Below are 16,113 nucleotides of genomic sequence, written 5' to 3' on the forward strand. Positions count from 1 at the left end.
TCGAGCGCATCGCGTCGACCCTGGTCCATCCTGGCCTGTGCCCAGGCCGCTGCCACACCACTCGCCGTCGCGGCCGACCTCAACCACCACTATTGTCGATCTCAACCCACCCGCCTCCGCGGCCGTACCTCTGCCCGCTTGCTGTCCCTATTTCGGCTCTCGAGCACAGCTTCTGGATCAAATCAACGCGACAACTACAGTGACTGGGGATGATGTGTGTGCTCGGTGCAGAACGGCGGCGGCGCGCGGATAAGGCGCGGCGGAGCGAAGTACTTGCAGGTGAAGGCGGGCCTCCATGGCTCGCAAGGGGAACTCCGAGGTTATGGCGCGGCAACGGCGACTCCTTATGGCCAAATAGAGGCGCCTAACCCTTGCTCCCCTCATCGTATCCCCTCCTCCGGCAGGAACTCATCATCTGATGAGATCCCCTCCCCATGCCTCCAACCGTGTGCCAAGCACCGGCAAGAAATTTTGTTTTATGAGGATTTGTTTGCTGATGAATGAATGTATTGAATGTAAGATTGTATTGTTGTAGAGACAGAGAATGGAACATCACCTTCAGTTTGTCATCTGATTCCACATTCTCTACCCCATGAGTGAAATAAGATAACAGTCCATTGATCAATTCACGTAGCCTCTTTGTTTTGCTTTGCTTGTCCCGCTCAATTTCTCATCATGGTGGAATTAACAATGGACGAGTTGATTTCTCAACAAAATAGGATAGGACTCACTACATTATTTAGTTAGCTTATTATTTTAATAAATCAAAATGATTATAAAAAGATTAAAAGCGTGTGGTATTTTTTTCTTCCATTGCAACGCACGGACCCATTTGCTAGTTAAGCCAGAAAGTCTATCTATCTATTCGTATACTCCCTCCGTCTCAAAATAAGTGTCTTAAATTTTGTATAATTTTATTATAAAGCTAGTATAAAGTTAAGACATTTATTTTAGTACGGAGGAAGTAATATTTTGTGCATCTTCTGTTTCGTGGTAGCAAGGAGCCAAGTAGAGTAGCAACGGTTTGCACAAACCTGACCAAACGGGCCGGGCTAAACAGGCCGGCCCGCCAACCCGCCACGACGGCACAACACGGGCCGGCCCGATACGATTAAAACGGGCTGTGCCAGGCACGCGACACGCCTCGGGCCGTGCCTGGGCCTGAGGGCTGGGCACGCGGGCCGGCACGGCACGCCCGTTTATTTATATTTTACTTATATATATATATATATATATAATTAACCTAATAGGTCAAAATTGGTCCAAAACACAGCCCAATATGTTAAAATAGGCCCAAAAACAGTCTAACAGGCCAAAATCAGCCTAAAAAAAATTAAAAAACTAACAGGCTAGCGGGTCTGGCGTGTCTGGGCCGGGAGGCTGCGCCGGCGGGCCGGTACGGCACGGCCCGGCTAATAATCGGGCCCAGGCGTGTTGTGCCGTGCCTGGCACGATTATGGTGGGCCGGGCCAGGCCGGCCCGTTTGGCTAGGTCTGGGTTTGCACGTGACCCGTATCGGGGCATGGTCCCACCCGTCAGTGGGTGAGGGGCGACCCCAGCCACACGCTCGTCGCCGTCCCCTCTCGGCCGCGCAGGCGCAGCAGTGGGCACGCTTTGCTCCGCTGCCCATGGCCGCTCGTTCCGCCCCTTCGCCGCGTGTACGCCTCCCCTCCTCCTCTCCAAAACCAAACTCCGCCGAGAAATTTCAAACTCCACTGCAGCACGACGTCTAGCTCGGCTCGCTCCCGACTCCCGAGCGAAGCGGCCATGGCGATGGCGGCCTCCTCAGCGCTGCAGCCCGAGCGCTGCCTCCTCCCGCTCGCCGGGCCCCGCCGCCGCCACCAGGCCCTCCGCGTGCTCCCGCCGCGCCTGCCCGTCCTCCCGCACCGGCGCCGCGGGGCCGTGACGCGGTTCTCCTCCAGGGAAGGCGGGGGCGGGTCCGCGGGCGCCGTGGAGAAGCGCTCCGTGGTCCCGGAGGTCGCCGCGGAGAGGAAGGGGGGAGGGGATGTTGAAGAGGAGGAGGAGGGGGTGACGGCGGTGGCCGGGCCGCTGGAGCTGCGGTGGCCGCCCTGGGAGGGGCTGCCGGAGCGCTACAGGCTCATCGGCGCCACTTCTCTCGCCTTCGTCATCTGCAACATGGACAAGGTGCTTCCGCCCGCTCCGCTCTTACTGTCACTATTGCTTAAGCTTAATAATTAGCCTCTATCCAGTCGTAGGGACGGTAGCCTCTAATCAGACACACGCCCTGCGCTGGGCCGTGAGCCTCGAATCAGACACACGAAAATTGGGGGGGAGGTTGCGCCAAAGTGTTTACGGAAATGCACGCGTAGCATTTGGGCGAATGCTAATGCCGATCTGTTTATGATGAAAGCAAGCGATTGGATTGCCGTTTACCCACCGTGTATCTGCGCCGCCGCCGCCTAACAGGTTTAGATTCTTGGGGTGGTGTCTTCTTTCAGTTTTCCTCTTTCCCAGAGGGCGTAACTGTGAGAAACTTCAGCTCAAGGCTACCGGTTGGAATCGTCCTCCTATGACTTTGCTTAATGATACATTCCATACTAAACATGGTGTCAAGTTGGGCGGTCTCTGTTCTGGCATTCGTCTGCATCCATAGACCAGGTCTTTTTTGTCCTTGTCGATGTCCACCAAAGTGTTTCTGCACCATTAATTGTCTGCTCGCTGGCAAAGTACTCTATCTAGGCAGTTCAATTTTTGTTTCCTCGGGAATTCCTGCTGAATGCAAGTAATCTACCCTTTCAGGTTAACTTGAGTGTTGCGATTATTCCAATGTCACATCAGTACGGTTGGAGCTCATCGACTGCTGGCCTGGTTCAATCATCATTCTTTTGGGGCTACGCTTTGAGTCAACTACCTGGGGGCTGGCTGGCAAAATTGATTGGTGGAAGGTTTGTTTGGGGTAACAAAAAGCCTCCTGTGCATTTTATAAATACAAATACAAGGTTTTCTTTGATTTTGCATACACATAGATTTTTCGCATCATAGGTATAGTTATATTGACTGCTAGTGACTCTGATATTGCATTGTCCCAAATAAAAGTTAAATGTGATGATGGCTTGTTTCTTCTTAACCTATGCTATCTAACCAAAACCATCTGTCTGTATCATCTAAAGAATCTTTAGACTGAGTATTGTAGGCAAGGAAAAATTCAAAAAAACAGTTTGTCAGTTCTACATGCCTTTATAATGTTTTTTTTACCTCTTTTTTGTTTGCAGATTTTTATGTTACCGGTTTAGTTTGACTTTATTAAATTCTTAGCCACAAAAATCCAAAGGCATCAACCAACAATAGATGAATTAAGAAACAAGCATATAACTTGTATAGCAGGCGCTTCTTGCATAACTTAAAGGCCATCTCTTATAATTTGATCCTATGCTCTTTCCCATCTTATATTTCTCATATAATGCATATAATTCATTAATTTATTTTCGTATTGCAACAATTAATTTTCTTCTTCTCATATGCTAATTGCAGGACAGTGCTTAAGGCCGGTGTGCTTGTGTGGTCTTTGTCCACAGCTGTTATTCCTGTTGTAGCAGGATTCATGCCAGGACTTGTGCTATCAAGGATTCTGGTATACCTCTACTCATTAGTTAGCCTCTAGAAACTTGTTGTTCACATATGATCCGGTACACTTATCTTCTTTTTTGTTTTTTTATCGTATACAGTGGTTTCATTTTTGTATCAAGAACACACACCCTTATAAAGCATACTTTGATCCGAGAGTGATGGCTGTTATTATTTGGGTTAACGTTTCTGTGTATTCTGAGCATAAGTTAGCATAAATTGGGCTTCCTATAAAGACATTTTGTTAACATGATGATTGCTATATTATTTCATATGCACATTTCCAGGTGGCAGGTGTATCGTATTTATGTATAAAAATGTGTTGTGGTGCAATTAAATGTCCCTTTCACCTTACCATATAAACCACCCCTTGCATTATTGCAATACCTACATGTCAACTTTGGTTTTTGGACCATTCCCATGCGATGGCAATACCTAGTTTCCTTATCACATTTTCATGTCAGTACGGCGGGAGTGTTCCTAGTAATAATGTACTATTTAAATATTATCCTTGTATTTATTCATTTTAACTCTGTTGCTATGCTAGGTAGGCATTGGAGAAGGAGTCTCACCATCAGCAGCTACAGATTTAATTGCACGGTAAGCCTAAAATACCTTTTCCTCGGAAGCAGGCTGCCATTTACATCTACTTCATGTGAATCTTAGGCTGCTTCCTAAAATTTGAAGCAGGAATTTTAGGGTTCTCATGTAGTTGTAGAGATATTTATTAGAAATACCATGTATCCATGATGGTGAATCTTGTGATTATACACTCTTCGCGGTGTAGCTAACTAGGTTATTGGCATTGTTTTTGTGGATATTTGATGTTTAGATGGATTCTTCTTTAGCTACCTATGCTAAATCGCAGGTTGTAGCTATACATTTCACATTCTGTTATTGAAGATAAACAAAAGATTGATGTACATCTTATTCTGGATTTTGTATGACGATTATATTGCATAACTTTCTCAATGGTTCAGTTGCGATTGGTGCGGATATGATGTAGTTTCTCTGTTGACACGTTTATGGAAGAAAAAAGAACTATGTATTACTTGTTATGCTTAAAGGAAATCCAATAGAAAACTACCTTATCTCCTTGCTGAGATCTTAATTCTATTGAACATGATAAAGGGTAGTATAACTGTTGCTTCTCTCTGGCAGAACATAGAATAAACATATTAAAGTTGAGAAGCATCATTCTTATACATTATTATTGCATATTTAACTGCTATGGCTGCACATGCAGGACCATTCCTCTTCAAGAAAGATCAAGAGCGGTTTCTGTTGTTTTTGGTGGTTTAGCCTTTGGAAGTGTCTTAGGGTAAGTGTTCTGCAGTATTTTCTAGATATATTCAGATGCATGTAAATGTTTTTGGGTCTAAGCAGAAACTTTCATCTTTACAGAAATCATGATAGAATATCAGACCTTTGTAACCTGATGAAACTTTTTGCTTGGTTCTGAAACAACATTGCGTTGCATTTTGACTGTATGACATTATGACTGCACTACTTAATTGACAATGCTACGAGATAGTTAACTCCTGGTCTATGATAATATACAGACTTCTGTTCGCCCCTCCCATCATTCAAAACCTTGGCTGGGAATCTGTCTTCTACATATTTGGTCTTCTTGGAATTATATGGTAAGCAAAAACTTCTTAGCAGCAATTGAATATTTCTTCTCGTTTAGCTTCATCTTCTTTTATTTCCACAGGTGTCTGGTGTTTGAATCTGTGCAAGAACTACAGCCAGGTGACAAAGAAGACATATCAAGTTAGTGCACATCTATTTTTACAAGTCTTAACAACCATGTTAGAAACTCTCCATTGAAACTTGCAATAAATGTTACTTCTAATTATATCTCTTTTTAATAAAGTTTCTATGTGTTTATAGAAGAAAATGAATTGTGGCATGCTAGTGTAGCTGAAGGAATCATATTGTGGCCTTAATGCTATCATTGTGTGGATTTTCTTTTTATAAGCAGATATGACATATCTAGTGAAAAGTCATAGCTTGATGCAATTATGCAAACCAACCTGGTTTATATGAACTGTAGAATATTCGGCTACCTTGTATAGCTAGGTTGTCGGTTTGGTTTGATCTTGTGATCGTGATTGACAATCTGGTCTTCGTAACCTCTATGTCAACACAGATTTGTGTGAGAAAATCATCCTTTCAATCTAACACAAATCAGTTTTAAATATGATAAATTTCAGTTGTGCAGCAGATACATGGAGGACTACCTCAAATTTGGTAGTTCCAAATTGATTTGATGTACTAATCAATATGTTTGCATGATTATGTTTTGAGTGTGGTTTGCACTAGATTTATCCATAATATTACAAAATAGCATTCAATATGCTTAGTATTGAGTATCATTTGAGCTTAGTTGTACCTGTTTGCTAAAAACATTTGCCGATTATGATTTTACTATTTCTGCGCAATCAGTACAAAAGTTCAACTACAATACCTGAAAAATATCATCTACTTTACAGATCTTGAAAATACTTCTGCTGGATCTAATGGCCAGGTCTCATCATCTGTGCCTTCAAAGTCATCGGACTCATCACTTGAGGAGATTACAGACTCACTAAAGGTTTGAGAGCTGACAGATCCACTGAAGAGTTTTTTCAACCAGTTGAAAAGTAGCTATTGGCATGCCGCTTAACCTCTTTGTTAGAACATAGAAGGCAGGAATCAAGTTAAAAGTGTTACAAAGTTGTGACATCGAATTTTTTTTTATATCAAGATACATCACCTAATGTGAGAGCCTTTTTAGTTAGTGGGATACACCAAACTACTCCCTCCGTTCCTAAATATAAGCCTTTTTAAAGATTCCATTACGGACTACATACGGATGTATATAGACATACTTTAAAGTGTAGATTCACTCATTTTGCTCGGTATGTAGTCCATAGTGAAATCTCTAAAAAGACTTACATTTAGGAACGGAGGGAGTACATCAAATGGTCTGAGAAACCTCTCTTGGCAAGAAATATGTTGGTTGCTAGAGTGTGTCAAATTGTGAATTTGTGTGAACTTTTTGGTGTTCTAAAAGTCTGAATACTCGAGAGTCCTGTAGTTTGTATGTGCAATATAATCGAAGCTATCGTTGGTGTAGGTTTTGTGCGAGCTTCTGCAATTTATTTTGTTCGAATGAAAATTTATTTTAATCTCTTTGTTTACATGGCATTCTTAGTTTTGTTTACTACTCCCTCCGTACCTAAATATAAGTCTTTTAAGATATTTCACTAGGTGTCTACATGCGGAGCAAAATGAGTGAATCTATACTCTAAAGTATGTCTATATACATCCGTATGTAGTCCATTAGTGAAACCTCTAGAAAGACTTATATTTAGGAACGGAGGGAGTACATGCCCAGAATAGCCAATGGTCTGTTCTGGTTAGTCTGTTGCTGCTGCGTGGCGAGACTGCAAAATATAAATGCTGATATAGACTTCAGCGGGGTTGCAGAAAGATGCCCACTGTACTTGGAAGACATCCTTTTGTAATAGATAAGCCGATAAACCAACGAAAACTGTGCCTTTCAGATAAGGAATTTTTTACCTGTATCACATTGCCATCTTGGTCTAACTATAGCACATAACATTAAAGGCATACCACTGAGCCTCTCCCTATTTGCAAGTTGTATACAGTAATGTTGGGCTTTCCCGCATGAAGCGACAGTTCAGCACGAGTGCCGTGACATATTTCACTTATAACTCCCAGTAAAATCATGTGACCCTGTTGGTGGGAGTGATGCATTATTATGTACAAAATATTGTAGGTGCTTGATTTACAAACATTACTGATATAGCAAGTTTTATCCTTTGTATTGTAGGATGTGCCTTGGGGGGAATTCTTTAAAAGCAAGGCAGTGTGGGCAATGATATACACTCACTTTTGTGGAAGCTGGGGCCACTATACTTGCTTGTCTTGGCTTCCAACATTCTTTAGGTTTGGCACTCTGCATATTTGTCTTGTCACTTTTCACTCAATGTATCCCCTTTTGATTAACTAACTGTCTTATTTTCATGAACTGTCCATAGTAAGTTGGACACACCTATTTCTTTTACTATTCAACATTTTGGTGCTAGTATTGAGATTGAATCGCTAGGATTCATTCACTAACTTTTCAGTGTGTGAAAACTATATGAACAACTTTCTTGCACGTGGACAGTTTTCCTACTCGTTCAGTTCAGTTTTCTGAAAGTGGATTGATCTCAACAAAGATAGAACCAAATAAACAGGAGATTTTTACATTTGACTTTTCTGAAACTTTTGCTCAAGTTGAGACTGGACATTAATTTTACGGGGCGCTGTATTGCATAGCTGCTTTCGTATCACAGTTGCATTTGCTGTGATACGTCAATCTAATAATGCTTTAAAAGTCCAGCAAAATGTTCGGAGGAATCCAATCTTCTTTCTGCTTTCGGCACATTATGTCAAATATTTGTAGCAATGACCTTGCTTTTTTGTGATATATTCCTGTTCAATTCTTATGCAGTGAGGAGCTAAACTTGAACTTGACAGACGCTGCATGGGTATGTACATGTTTTCATTTCTTATAATTACCGGAACACCCTTATACTGAAAGCATCATATCCCTCCTCGTTCTTACTATGTGATCATGGTATCCCCTTGTTTTTCATTTACAACTACTGCTCCAGTCTCATGTCTTATGAAGTCCATATTTGGTATTTGTTGCAGGTGTCAATTCTTCCTCCTTTGGGCTCAATGGTTATTACATCTATTGCAGCACCTTTTGCAGACAACTTGATATCAAGTGGAGTTGACACCACAAAGGTAAATCATTGCCTTGAAGATGAAGAAGAAATGATAAAAAATCTGCTTGCTCCGATTTTAATTGACCCCCTTTATTAGGTTCTTATATGGACCGTCCTAGAGTTTAGTGAAGGTTGAAATATTTGAAAATCGTTACTGCAAATTGCCATGAGACGAATGCATTTTTACAGGAGAAAAAACTGAGTCTAAGTTGATTTATTTCTTTTGTAGGTGCGGAAAATATGTCAAGCAATTGCGTTTCTGTCACCTGCAGCTTTTATGATGCTTTCCTCTGTTGATCTTGGACTGCCTCCCTGGGTAGTTGTTGCTTTCCTTACAGGTGGTATATCACTCTCCAACTTCGCATTATCAGGTAATTGTGCTAAGCTTGCATCAAGGTTTTTTTTTTCTCCCGTGTTTCCAGTGTCCAAAATCTTTAATGTTTCGGTTTACAAACAGGTCTTTATTGCACCCATCAAGATATATCTCGTGAATATGCAAGCATTCTCCTGGTAAGGCGTGCAACTTATATCTGCCTTCGGGATTTTTTTCTGTGTTTGTCTTGCAAAAAATGGAATGGTAAACAGAAAACAAAATCAATCCTCTCTTTCCCCATTTATTTGGACCAGATATTTGGTTGTAATTATGTTCGTTACTATATTAGACCTTGGACAGGGATTTGTAATTAAAACCCTTGGATTTACTTGATACTGAATGCTCAAAATTTCTAGAGGAATATCCCACATCTAAACGCATCCTAGTGTTTTTTTTTCACTTATGGTAATTTCAGTGCCCATCTCTAACGAGTCTATAAGTCATCAAACAATGGTTGCTACTGAAGGCACTAGTGGAAAGGAGAAGCAGAGTTGGCAAAAGAAGGCAAATTTTTATGGGTAGTCAGTTGATTCACTGCCGTTGTGTTTCAGGGAATCACAAACACCGTAGGGGCCGTGCCAGGAATCGTCGGCGTCGCTCTAGTTGGCTATCTTGTTGACACGACTCATTCTTGGAGTGTATGCTTGCCAAATACAGTACCACAAATCAATCTGTCTCCTTGACCTGTATTTCCTATCACGTAACATATTATCATCTTTTGTATATGTGCAGATGTCGCTCTTTGCTCCTTCGATCTTCTTCTACTTAACTGGCACCGCCGTCTGGTTGACATTCGCCAGCAGCGAGCCCCAGGATTTCAACAAGTTGGCGTCGGAGTCGTTAACAGAGGGCAATCAGTAGTCAAAGGACCATTCAGAAAGGAAATCCGTTGGGAGTTTAGCTCACCCAGCCCAGCAAATTTATGGAGCTCCTGGGCACTGGATAGACTGGTAGGAACAAGTAGACAGTGTGTTGTACATGCCGCATGGGCATCCAGATACGGTAGATAACTCTATATTGTATAGGCCTTTTCTGCAGTGCATGTATGTTTAGTTCTATTAGAATGGGCATCCAGATACGGTAGATAACTCTCTATATTGTATAGGCCTTTCCTGGCACAATTTTGGAATGAAGTGATGAAGTGCCTGTCGCTGTTTTCCATTGAGGTGTGTTGTCCCATAGTTTGAAGGCATAAAGGTTGACAAAATGTCTCTTCTTCAGTTCTGTTAGAATGGCATGCCTTTTACTTCCAAAAATTTCATACTCCGAACATGCCCTCACCAAAAGCATTGACAATTTGGATTTCATATAAGTCGAACACAAAAGCCATTCAAAGCACATGTGACAACGATGGAGTAACAAGAATTAGATTGAATGGTATCACAGCTCCAATAAACACATCAACAGCGAAATGTTAAGACTACTTGCACAACGCAGGAAACAACATCAGAAGTTCAATGTTCTACTCTATGAGACACCAAACCACCACGACACAGAAGCTACATAGGTCGGTGTGTACCAGACCCGCTCAATCATGATCTAGACAGCAGATAAACTAACGGACTGAAACACAACAGCTGGAAGGCACAAGATCATTTCTTCTTCTTGGCCGGCGGCTGGTCCTCGTCTTCCTCCTCCTCTTCATCCTCATCCTCGTCATCATCATCATCATCCTCGCCATCATCACCATCATCATCGTCATCATCGTCATCACCATCATCACTCCCTGCGCCTGCATCATCGCCATTTGCCTCAGGGTCATCGTCCTCATCATCATCCTCGCCTTCTTCACCAGAGAAGTCCTCCCCAGCATCAGCATCATCGTCATCAGCATCACCAGTTTCATCATCCTCATCTTCGTCATCGTCGTCGTCATCAGACCCTGCATCCTTGTTCTCCGGAACAGTCTCAGATTTGATTCTGCCAAATTGCCTTCAAATGTTGCATTTGCACAAACCAGTCAGCAACAGAAAACCATACATTGCAGTTGACGTCACATGCAGAATAGGGTAAATAAATTTACTTGATAATTTCTTGCTGGCCATCATTGAAGATATCCGCTCCATTGTTTACAGCTTCCATCTGAAAATGATTCAGGTGACATCAGCACAGGCAGATAGGTAAACAATAAGAAATAAGGTTATCATAACGATTCAATGATATAAATGCATACAGGCAGATAGGTAAACAATAAGAAATAAGGTTATCATAACGATTCAATGATATAAATGCATATAGAAAGCTTATTCAAACATGAGCAGGAATAAATGCAAATCAGTAAGCAATCCCTTGGTGTACGGAATAACCATGCAACTACAATTTATTTACTATTGACGTAGAGATGACATTTAATTCTACAGTAATAGTAGAGGGATTTTCAATAAACCAGTTTGGGGGCTACCATAAGCATCACAAAAATTCCTGGCTAGGCTTTCCAAAACTAACACCCATTCAACAGCCACATTACAATTTTTTTTCATTAAATTAATTCAAGGGCTTCCATAAGAGCCCACTCCCAACAGCAAAGACAATCACAACAATTTTATTTATACTTAATAAAACACTACCAAAAATAGTGTACATATGGCCAATCACACGCGACAATTGCTAGGAAACTAGCACCGTAACGGTAACCGTTATCCATTCACCCACCTAAACCTTATTCACAGCAGCATTTACTGCTCTAACCAAACAGGGCACGATAACAAACCCACGTCCGGAGTCCGAATGGCACTCGGAAACAAAAAAAATGCGCTCCACGATGAGAAGGTGGAGTCCAAGCGCCGAATCATCCGGCAAACACCTGCATTAACAATTTTCTCTGCTTGGCAGAGTGCAGTTGCCCATGTTTGGGCTTGGAATCATCAAAACCTGCCCTGCTGCAATGCAGCCATGTGTTTTTCTGTGGTTGTCACAATGACCGTAACGTTTAGACACTTGCAACCGAACCTCCCCTGATGCAGCGACCAGATCTGCCTAGATCTACTCGCAGAAACCAACCTAGGAAACCAAACAAGCACTGTTTACCAGGATACACAAGACGAAAATTGCCTAAACATTACGGTCACGAGCATACATCTCCAGATCTAGGTGCCACACTAGCCGGATTGCTTGGGTCAAACCCTAAGGAACGTAAACCACAGCATGCCTGACAAAGAAAAACTCAACTCTACCGGCGTTAGAATCACGGTCAACGAGCCAATCTAGCACTAACTCGTAACAAGCGCGGGCACAACAACAAGGCGGAGTGATGATGATACTGAAGGTGGGGAGAGGCCGGACGCTCACCGCGAGAGCGAGGAGAAGCAGCAGCCTCTGCGCGGCGACGGCCACCGCCGCGGACGCGCCCGCCGTCTGGGTCCAGCGCACCGCCGTCGCCATCGCCATAACCTGCACGGGAATCGGTGGAAACGAACGGGTAAGACGCCAGGGGACGCGGTTTCCGGGCGCGGAAGCGGCCGAATCTGGGCTCCGGGCACGGAACCCTAGGGCGGGGCGGAGGGAGCAGGCCGTACCTCTGTTGCTGCGCCGAGGTGGGGAGGAAAGAGACGACGGGATAGAGGGAGATGCGGGGCGAGCGTGCGCCGGATTTCTTGGGGCGGAGGCTTTAATAGTTGCGCGGCGGGTGAGATGGGATGAGGTGGGGGTTAGGGTTTTGGGCTCGGCCGTGTGGTGTTGGGCTTGGCTTGGCTAGGGCGCAGGCGCGCCGTGTCCTAGGGTTTTGGTGCGGCTGCGAGACCTGCGAGGAGCGGGCTGACGGGTGGGGCCGGGTCCGCTCGAGACGGAAGACGGCCAGGCGGGTGGCTCGTGCGACTCGAGTCCACACAACCACCACCGCCGCCGCTTGGATTTGGCCATTTGGGCTGCCTGCCAAGCGGGGCCCGTCTAGGCACACAGCCCCTCTTTAACTTTACTATGAAAAATGCCCGTGCGTTGCAACGGGAGAACAAACATCACATCCTAATCTAAAATCGTATGGCTCAAGATCAACCTCATTCACATGTCTACGCCTCTATTTCAACACCGCACCATCCGTGTCTTCACCGCTTATCCTCCTTCCCATCACGTTGACATTGTTGTGGTGTTCAATTGGTCCCAACATCTTCGAACATGGTCAATCCCAAGGCGATGAGCTCGGCCACTGCAGGACACGCATGTCATTAAGTCGCGTCGTCACAAAAGAACGTTTAAAACTACTAAAAAGTAATTCCATCGAGCAGGTTGTGAGGGCTTCCTACGCGGGCAACTTCGTACCACAGCATATGTGCTTCACTATAGAGGAAATGTCGGTTGCCATGAATCAGAATTTGACGAGTCTACGAATTCAACCACCAAAACATTGAAAACATTAGAACCATGAAAAAATCATAAAAAGGTTCTACGTTATAACACTGTACATGCCTTCATGACTAACATATATTCTTGTCGTTGAAAATATGCCTTCACGTGTCTACGTTATAACACTGTACATGCAAATATTTATATACTGGAATGTCCCACAATATCAAAAGTTAGTACAACTCACGATATTAAGTGTCCTAACATTTTTTTGGTGGTCCTGTTCAACCAACATAGCAGTGATAGATGGGCTAAATAAAAAAAAACTGAATATACCCGTTGGTTGTTGCTGTAGTTGTCTCTCGTGTGGCCGTATGCAGTGGTTTAATGTGCCTATGGCATACATTTTCTACGCCATCCAAGGGAGTCGAAGCTACTTTCTGCCGCCGATCCCAAAGCCACTGTCTTCTCAACCTCTTCAACTGAATCCATCGCAGAATGATTGATTTGGTCGCAGGCTTTAGCTTGCAGTGTGGTACGGCTGTGTACATTGTGAGGCGGATGACTGCATACGTTTGGCATGGAAGTAACTCAGAGGCTACATATGGAAAAAGAGGGTACCTGACGTTGAAGTGGATGGAGGGGTTGCATCAGGTCGCAGGAGAGTAGCGGAGGCGCGTCCTCGGGTCGGATCCCCTTGTGGCCCGGCGCCAGCTTCCAGCAAGTCACTGTTCCAAAATGTGATTGTGTTCGAGCAAACGTATAGGTGCGTGAATATTATCTTTTATGATTCTGAATTTCACAGGACAGGGCTAATGATATACAAACAATGTGCCTTCATTGTTGAAGAGAATGGTAATTGGGTTCTCATTCTGAGGAACTATCTTCAGGTGCATTTTCTTCATAATCTGCTGCATGCGCCTATATTGATAAGTATGACCATTAGCTACATTCACCTCAACGTAACTGAGAAGAGAAATATTTTTTTATGGTGGAGAAGATAAATAATGATTGATAGAAACCTACCAAACCATGAATTTCTAATTTATGGGAGTATACACTACAGTAAAAAATCATAATTTAATCAAAAAATAACTTCATCCAAGATTATGTCGCAATGGATTGCTCTAAGTTCACCAACGAATTTTGGATTTCGGTTATGCCGGAAGTCAACCACAAGACTTGCATCAATTTATGCCAACAATGAATATACAACACTGATAGATTACTCTTAAAAAATAATTTACTGCTAGGTGCATATGTAGTTTATACCTAGAAAGCTATGAAAGCTATAGGAGCATAGGACACAGCAAATGCTAGACAAAATGAAGAGCGATGAAATTCTAACAATTTGCAAGCATCTGGAATAGGTGCCTCGTCAACATGAACTTAGTAATTCTACAATTGCAAAAAGGCAGAATAGTCTGTTGCAGACAGAATAGTAAAATGAACTTGGATTGTTCATGTAATGCTACTGTACATTCAAATCGACACAATCACCAAACAACGGTTCAACAAGAATTATTTATTTAATGGCTCTTGTACAATTAACTTGGTTGCACGGAGAACTACATAGTAGAGACTATATATATGCTGAAGAAACCATGAGCACCGAGATGGTATACCTTATTGAAAATTCGCACCACGGAGTTCAGTGTGGATCTTATGTTATGGCATCGTTGGTCATCAGTGCTCATGGGGGTCTATACTTATCAAGTCAACGCACAGGAGGGAAGAAATCAAATGCATAGCCATGCATACGCACCATATTTCTAGATCAGATGAGAATTTGATAAATAAAAAAGCATGCTTGTTACACAAATTATTGTTGCCACAGCCAGGGCATCAGGGAACCCACCCACCTTTGACCCCCGCATGGCAGAGTGGGAAATTTTCCTTTTCTTTAACTAATCTCATCTAAAAACTTCCATGGTTCCATGCACCTCCGCATCTCCCTCCTTGAGGCCTTCTCACAGATCGAAAGGAAACAACAAGCGGAATAGACGGCTGCCAGAGGAAATATAGTATCAGGTGAATAGATATGTCCACGTGGAGCCTCACATAGAGCTTGACAGCGGTAGGGAATTGGAGCCCTGAAGGCGACCTTGGGACGACAATCTGCTCGACGAGGACAACCCCGTTCGGCCGCATGGCCCAACTCCGCCACGCCTCACCGTCACAGCCTCCCGCAAGGCGGCCGCACCACTCGCTCCATCGATTGTGAGTTTGGCTGGCCGGCTGCAAAAACCAGTCCGTCGCTCGCCGCGCCTAAATTGCCACAGTCGCCGCACGTCCGCGCTTAAATTGCTGCAGTCACCGCATGTCTTAGCTGGCTCCGTGACTTCGATGTCATCGGCCTCGGCATGACTCGTACCCGGACGAATCGCCCCGTAGGATTGGCCTCGCTTGCGCACGGTTCAGCCGCCCCTCCGCTCCACGGATCCACCCTTCCTCACCTCTCCTCTCCTTGACAAGCTGATATTTATGGGAGATCACACGGAAGGCGGCGATGGATGTTGTGTTTGATTCCAACAGATCGACCGTATTGTGAGGGGTCACGAAAAAAAAACAGGTAGATTCTTTCCAAGAAATCCAGGCGAGCTCGCGACGTGGAGGTTCGCATACATGTGGGCCGAGGGGAATGTATGAAGCGGTATGTCTACGATGGGATGAGTACAACACGTATGATCGAAACCTGGGAAAAAAACACACGATCGAAAAGAAATTAAAAAAACACCGACCTGCACGAAAAATAAGAGAACCAGGGATCAAACCCTGGTCTCCCATGTGGAGACTTGAACCGATAGCCATCGCGCTACTCGTTGAGTATTGATCTGCTAACGTATCGGTGTCTATAACAACAAATAACAGCGCTGATTTCAGAAATCCGAAAAACAAACCGTTTTTTTTTACTTACGAGTGGCATTGGTGGGTAATTTTAGCCAACTTCGGGGGCAGTTTAAATGACGGACGACCAGAAACCCTATTTGCTTTATTATTAGGGAGAGATTTTGGAAAACCCTTTAAATTGCCTCGTTCATATTTTGTCTGTCCATAAACCACCTCGCTAACATGAAATGTGTGACCTGA

General features: G+C 43.7%; 2 protein-coding genes across 3 annotated transcripts; one reads left to right on the plus strand and one right to left on the minus strand.

Annotated features, from left to right (window-relative positions):
- The first annotated feature begins 1,599 nt into the window (after window positions 1-1,599).
- On the plus strand, window positions 1,600-9,910 carry LOC123451940 (probable anion transporter 5, chloroplastic). Of its 2 annotated transcripts, none has more exons than XM_045128505.1 (15): window positions 1,600-2,145; window positions 2,761-2,906; window positions 3,493-3,592; window positions 4,133-4,185; window positions 4,832-4,906; window positions 5,148-5,228; window positions 5,300-5,358; window positions 6,081-6,181; window positions 7,427-7,542; window positions 8,093-8,129; window positions 8,296-8,391; window positions 8,602-8,743; window positions 8,830-8,882; window positions 9,297-9,383; window positions 9,478-9,910. In XM_045128505.1, exons 1-15 carry the CDS (start codon window positions 1,768-1,770, stop codon window positions 9,604-9,606), a joined length of 1,653 nt encoding a protein of 550 aa, XP_044984440.1. In that variant the 5' UTR covers window positions 1,600-1,767; the 3' UTR covers window positions 9,607-9,910. The 2 variants fall into 2 exon arrangements, with proteins under 2 accessions (XP_044984440.1, XP_044984441.1); XM_045128506.1 differs by having other exon boundaries at window positions 2,052-2,145; window positions 5,300-5,337.
- A 186-nt stretch (window positions 9,911-10,096) lies between these two features.
- LOC123451942 (phosphopantothenoylcysteine decarboxylase subunit VHS3-like) lies at window positions 10,097-12,360 on the minus strand. The gene is made up of 4 exons (XM_045128507.1): window positions 12,261-12,360; window positions 12,034-12,135; window positions 10,769-10,827; window positions 10,097-10,677 (listed from the first exon to the last, which is right to left on the minus strand). The coding sequence occupies exons 2-4, from the start codon at window positions 12,130-12,132 to the stop codon at window positions 10,338-10,340; spliced, it is 498 nt and encodes a 165-aa protein (XP_044984442.1). The 5' UTR covers window positions 12,133-12,135; window positions 12,261-12,360; the 3' UTR covers window positions 10,097-10,337.
- Window positions 12,361-16,113: the final 3,753 nt, after the last annotated feature.

The sequence above is a fragment of the Hordeum vulgare genome, chromosome 5H, assembly GCF_904849725.1.
Source record: "Hordeum vulgare subsp. vulgare chromosome 5H, MorexV3_pseudomolecules_assembly, whole genome shotgun sequence".
In the NCBI taxonomy this organism is placed as follows: Eukaryota; Viridiplantae; Streptophyta; class Magnoliopsida; order Poales; family Poaceae; genus Hordeum; species Hordeum vulgare.

Excerpts from the sequence above, each read along its gene's own strand:
- LOC123451940 (XM_045128505.1), top strand. The coding sequence starts at position 1,768 with ATGGCGATGGCGGCCTCCTCAGCGCTGCAGCCCGAGCGCTGCCTCCTC. Across the intron at positions 2,907-3,492 it reads GCAAAATTGATTGGTGGAAG|GACAGTGCTTAAGGCCGGTG; the intron begins GTTTGTTTGGGG and ends TGCTAATTGCAG. Across the intron at positions 3,593-4,132 it reads TTGTGCTATCAAGGATTCTG|GTAGGCATTGGAGAAGGAGT; the intron begins GTATACCTCTAC and ends TTGCTATGCTAG.
- LOC123451942 (XM_045128507.1), bottom strand. The coding sequence starts at position 12,132 with ATGGCGATGGCGACGGCGGTGCGCTGGACCCAGACGGCGGGCGCGTCC. Across the intron at positions 10,828-12,033 it reads TGCTTCTCCTCGCTCTCGCG|ATGGAAGCTGTAAACAATGG; the intron begins GTGAGCGTCCGG and ends AATCATTTTCAG. Across the intron at positions 10,678-10,768 it reads GGCCAGCAAGAAATTATCAA|GCAATTTGGCAGAATCAAAT; the intron begins GTAAATTTATTT and ends CAACATTTGAAG.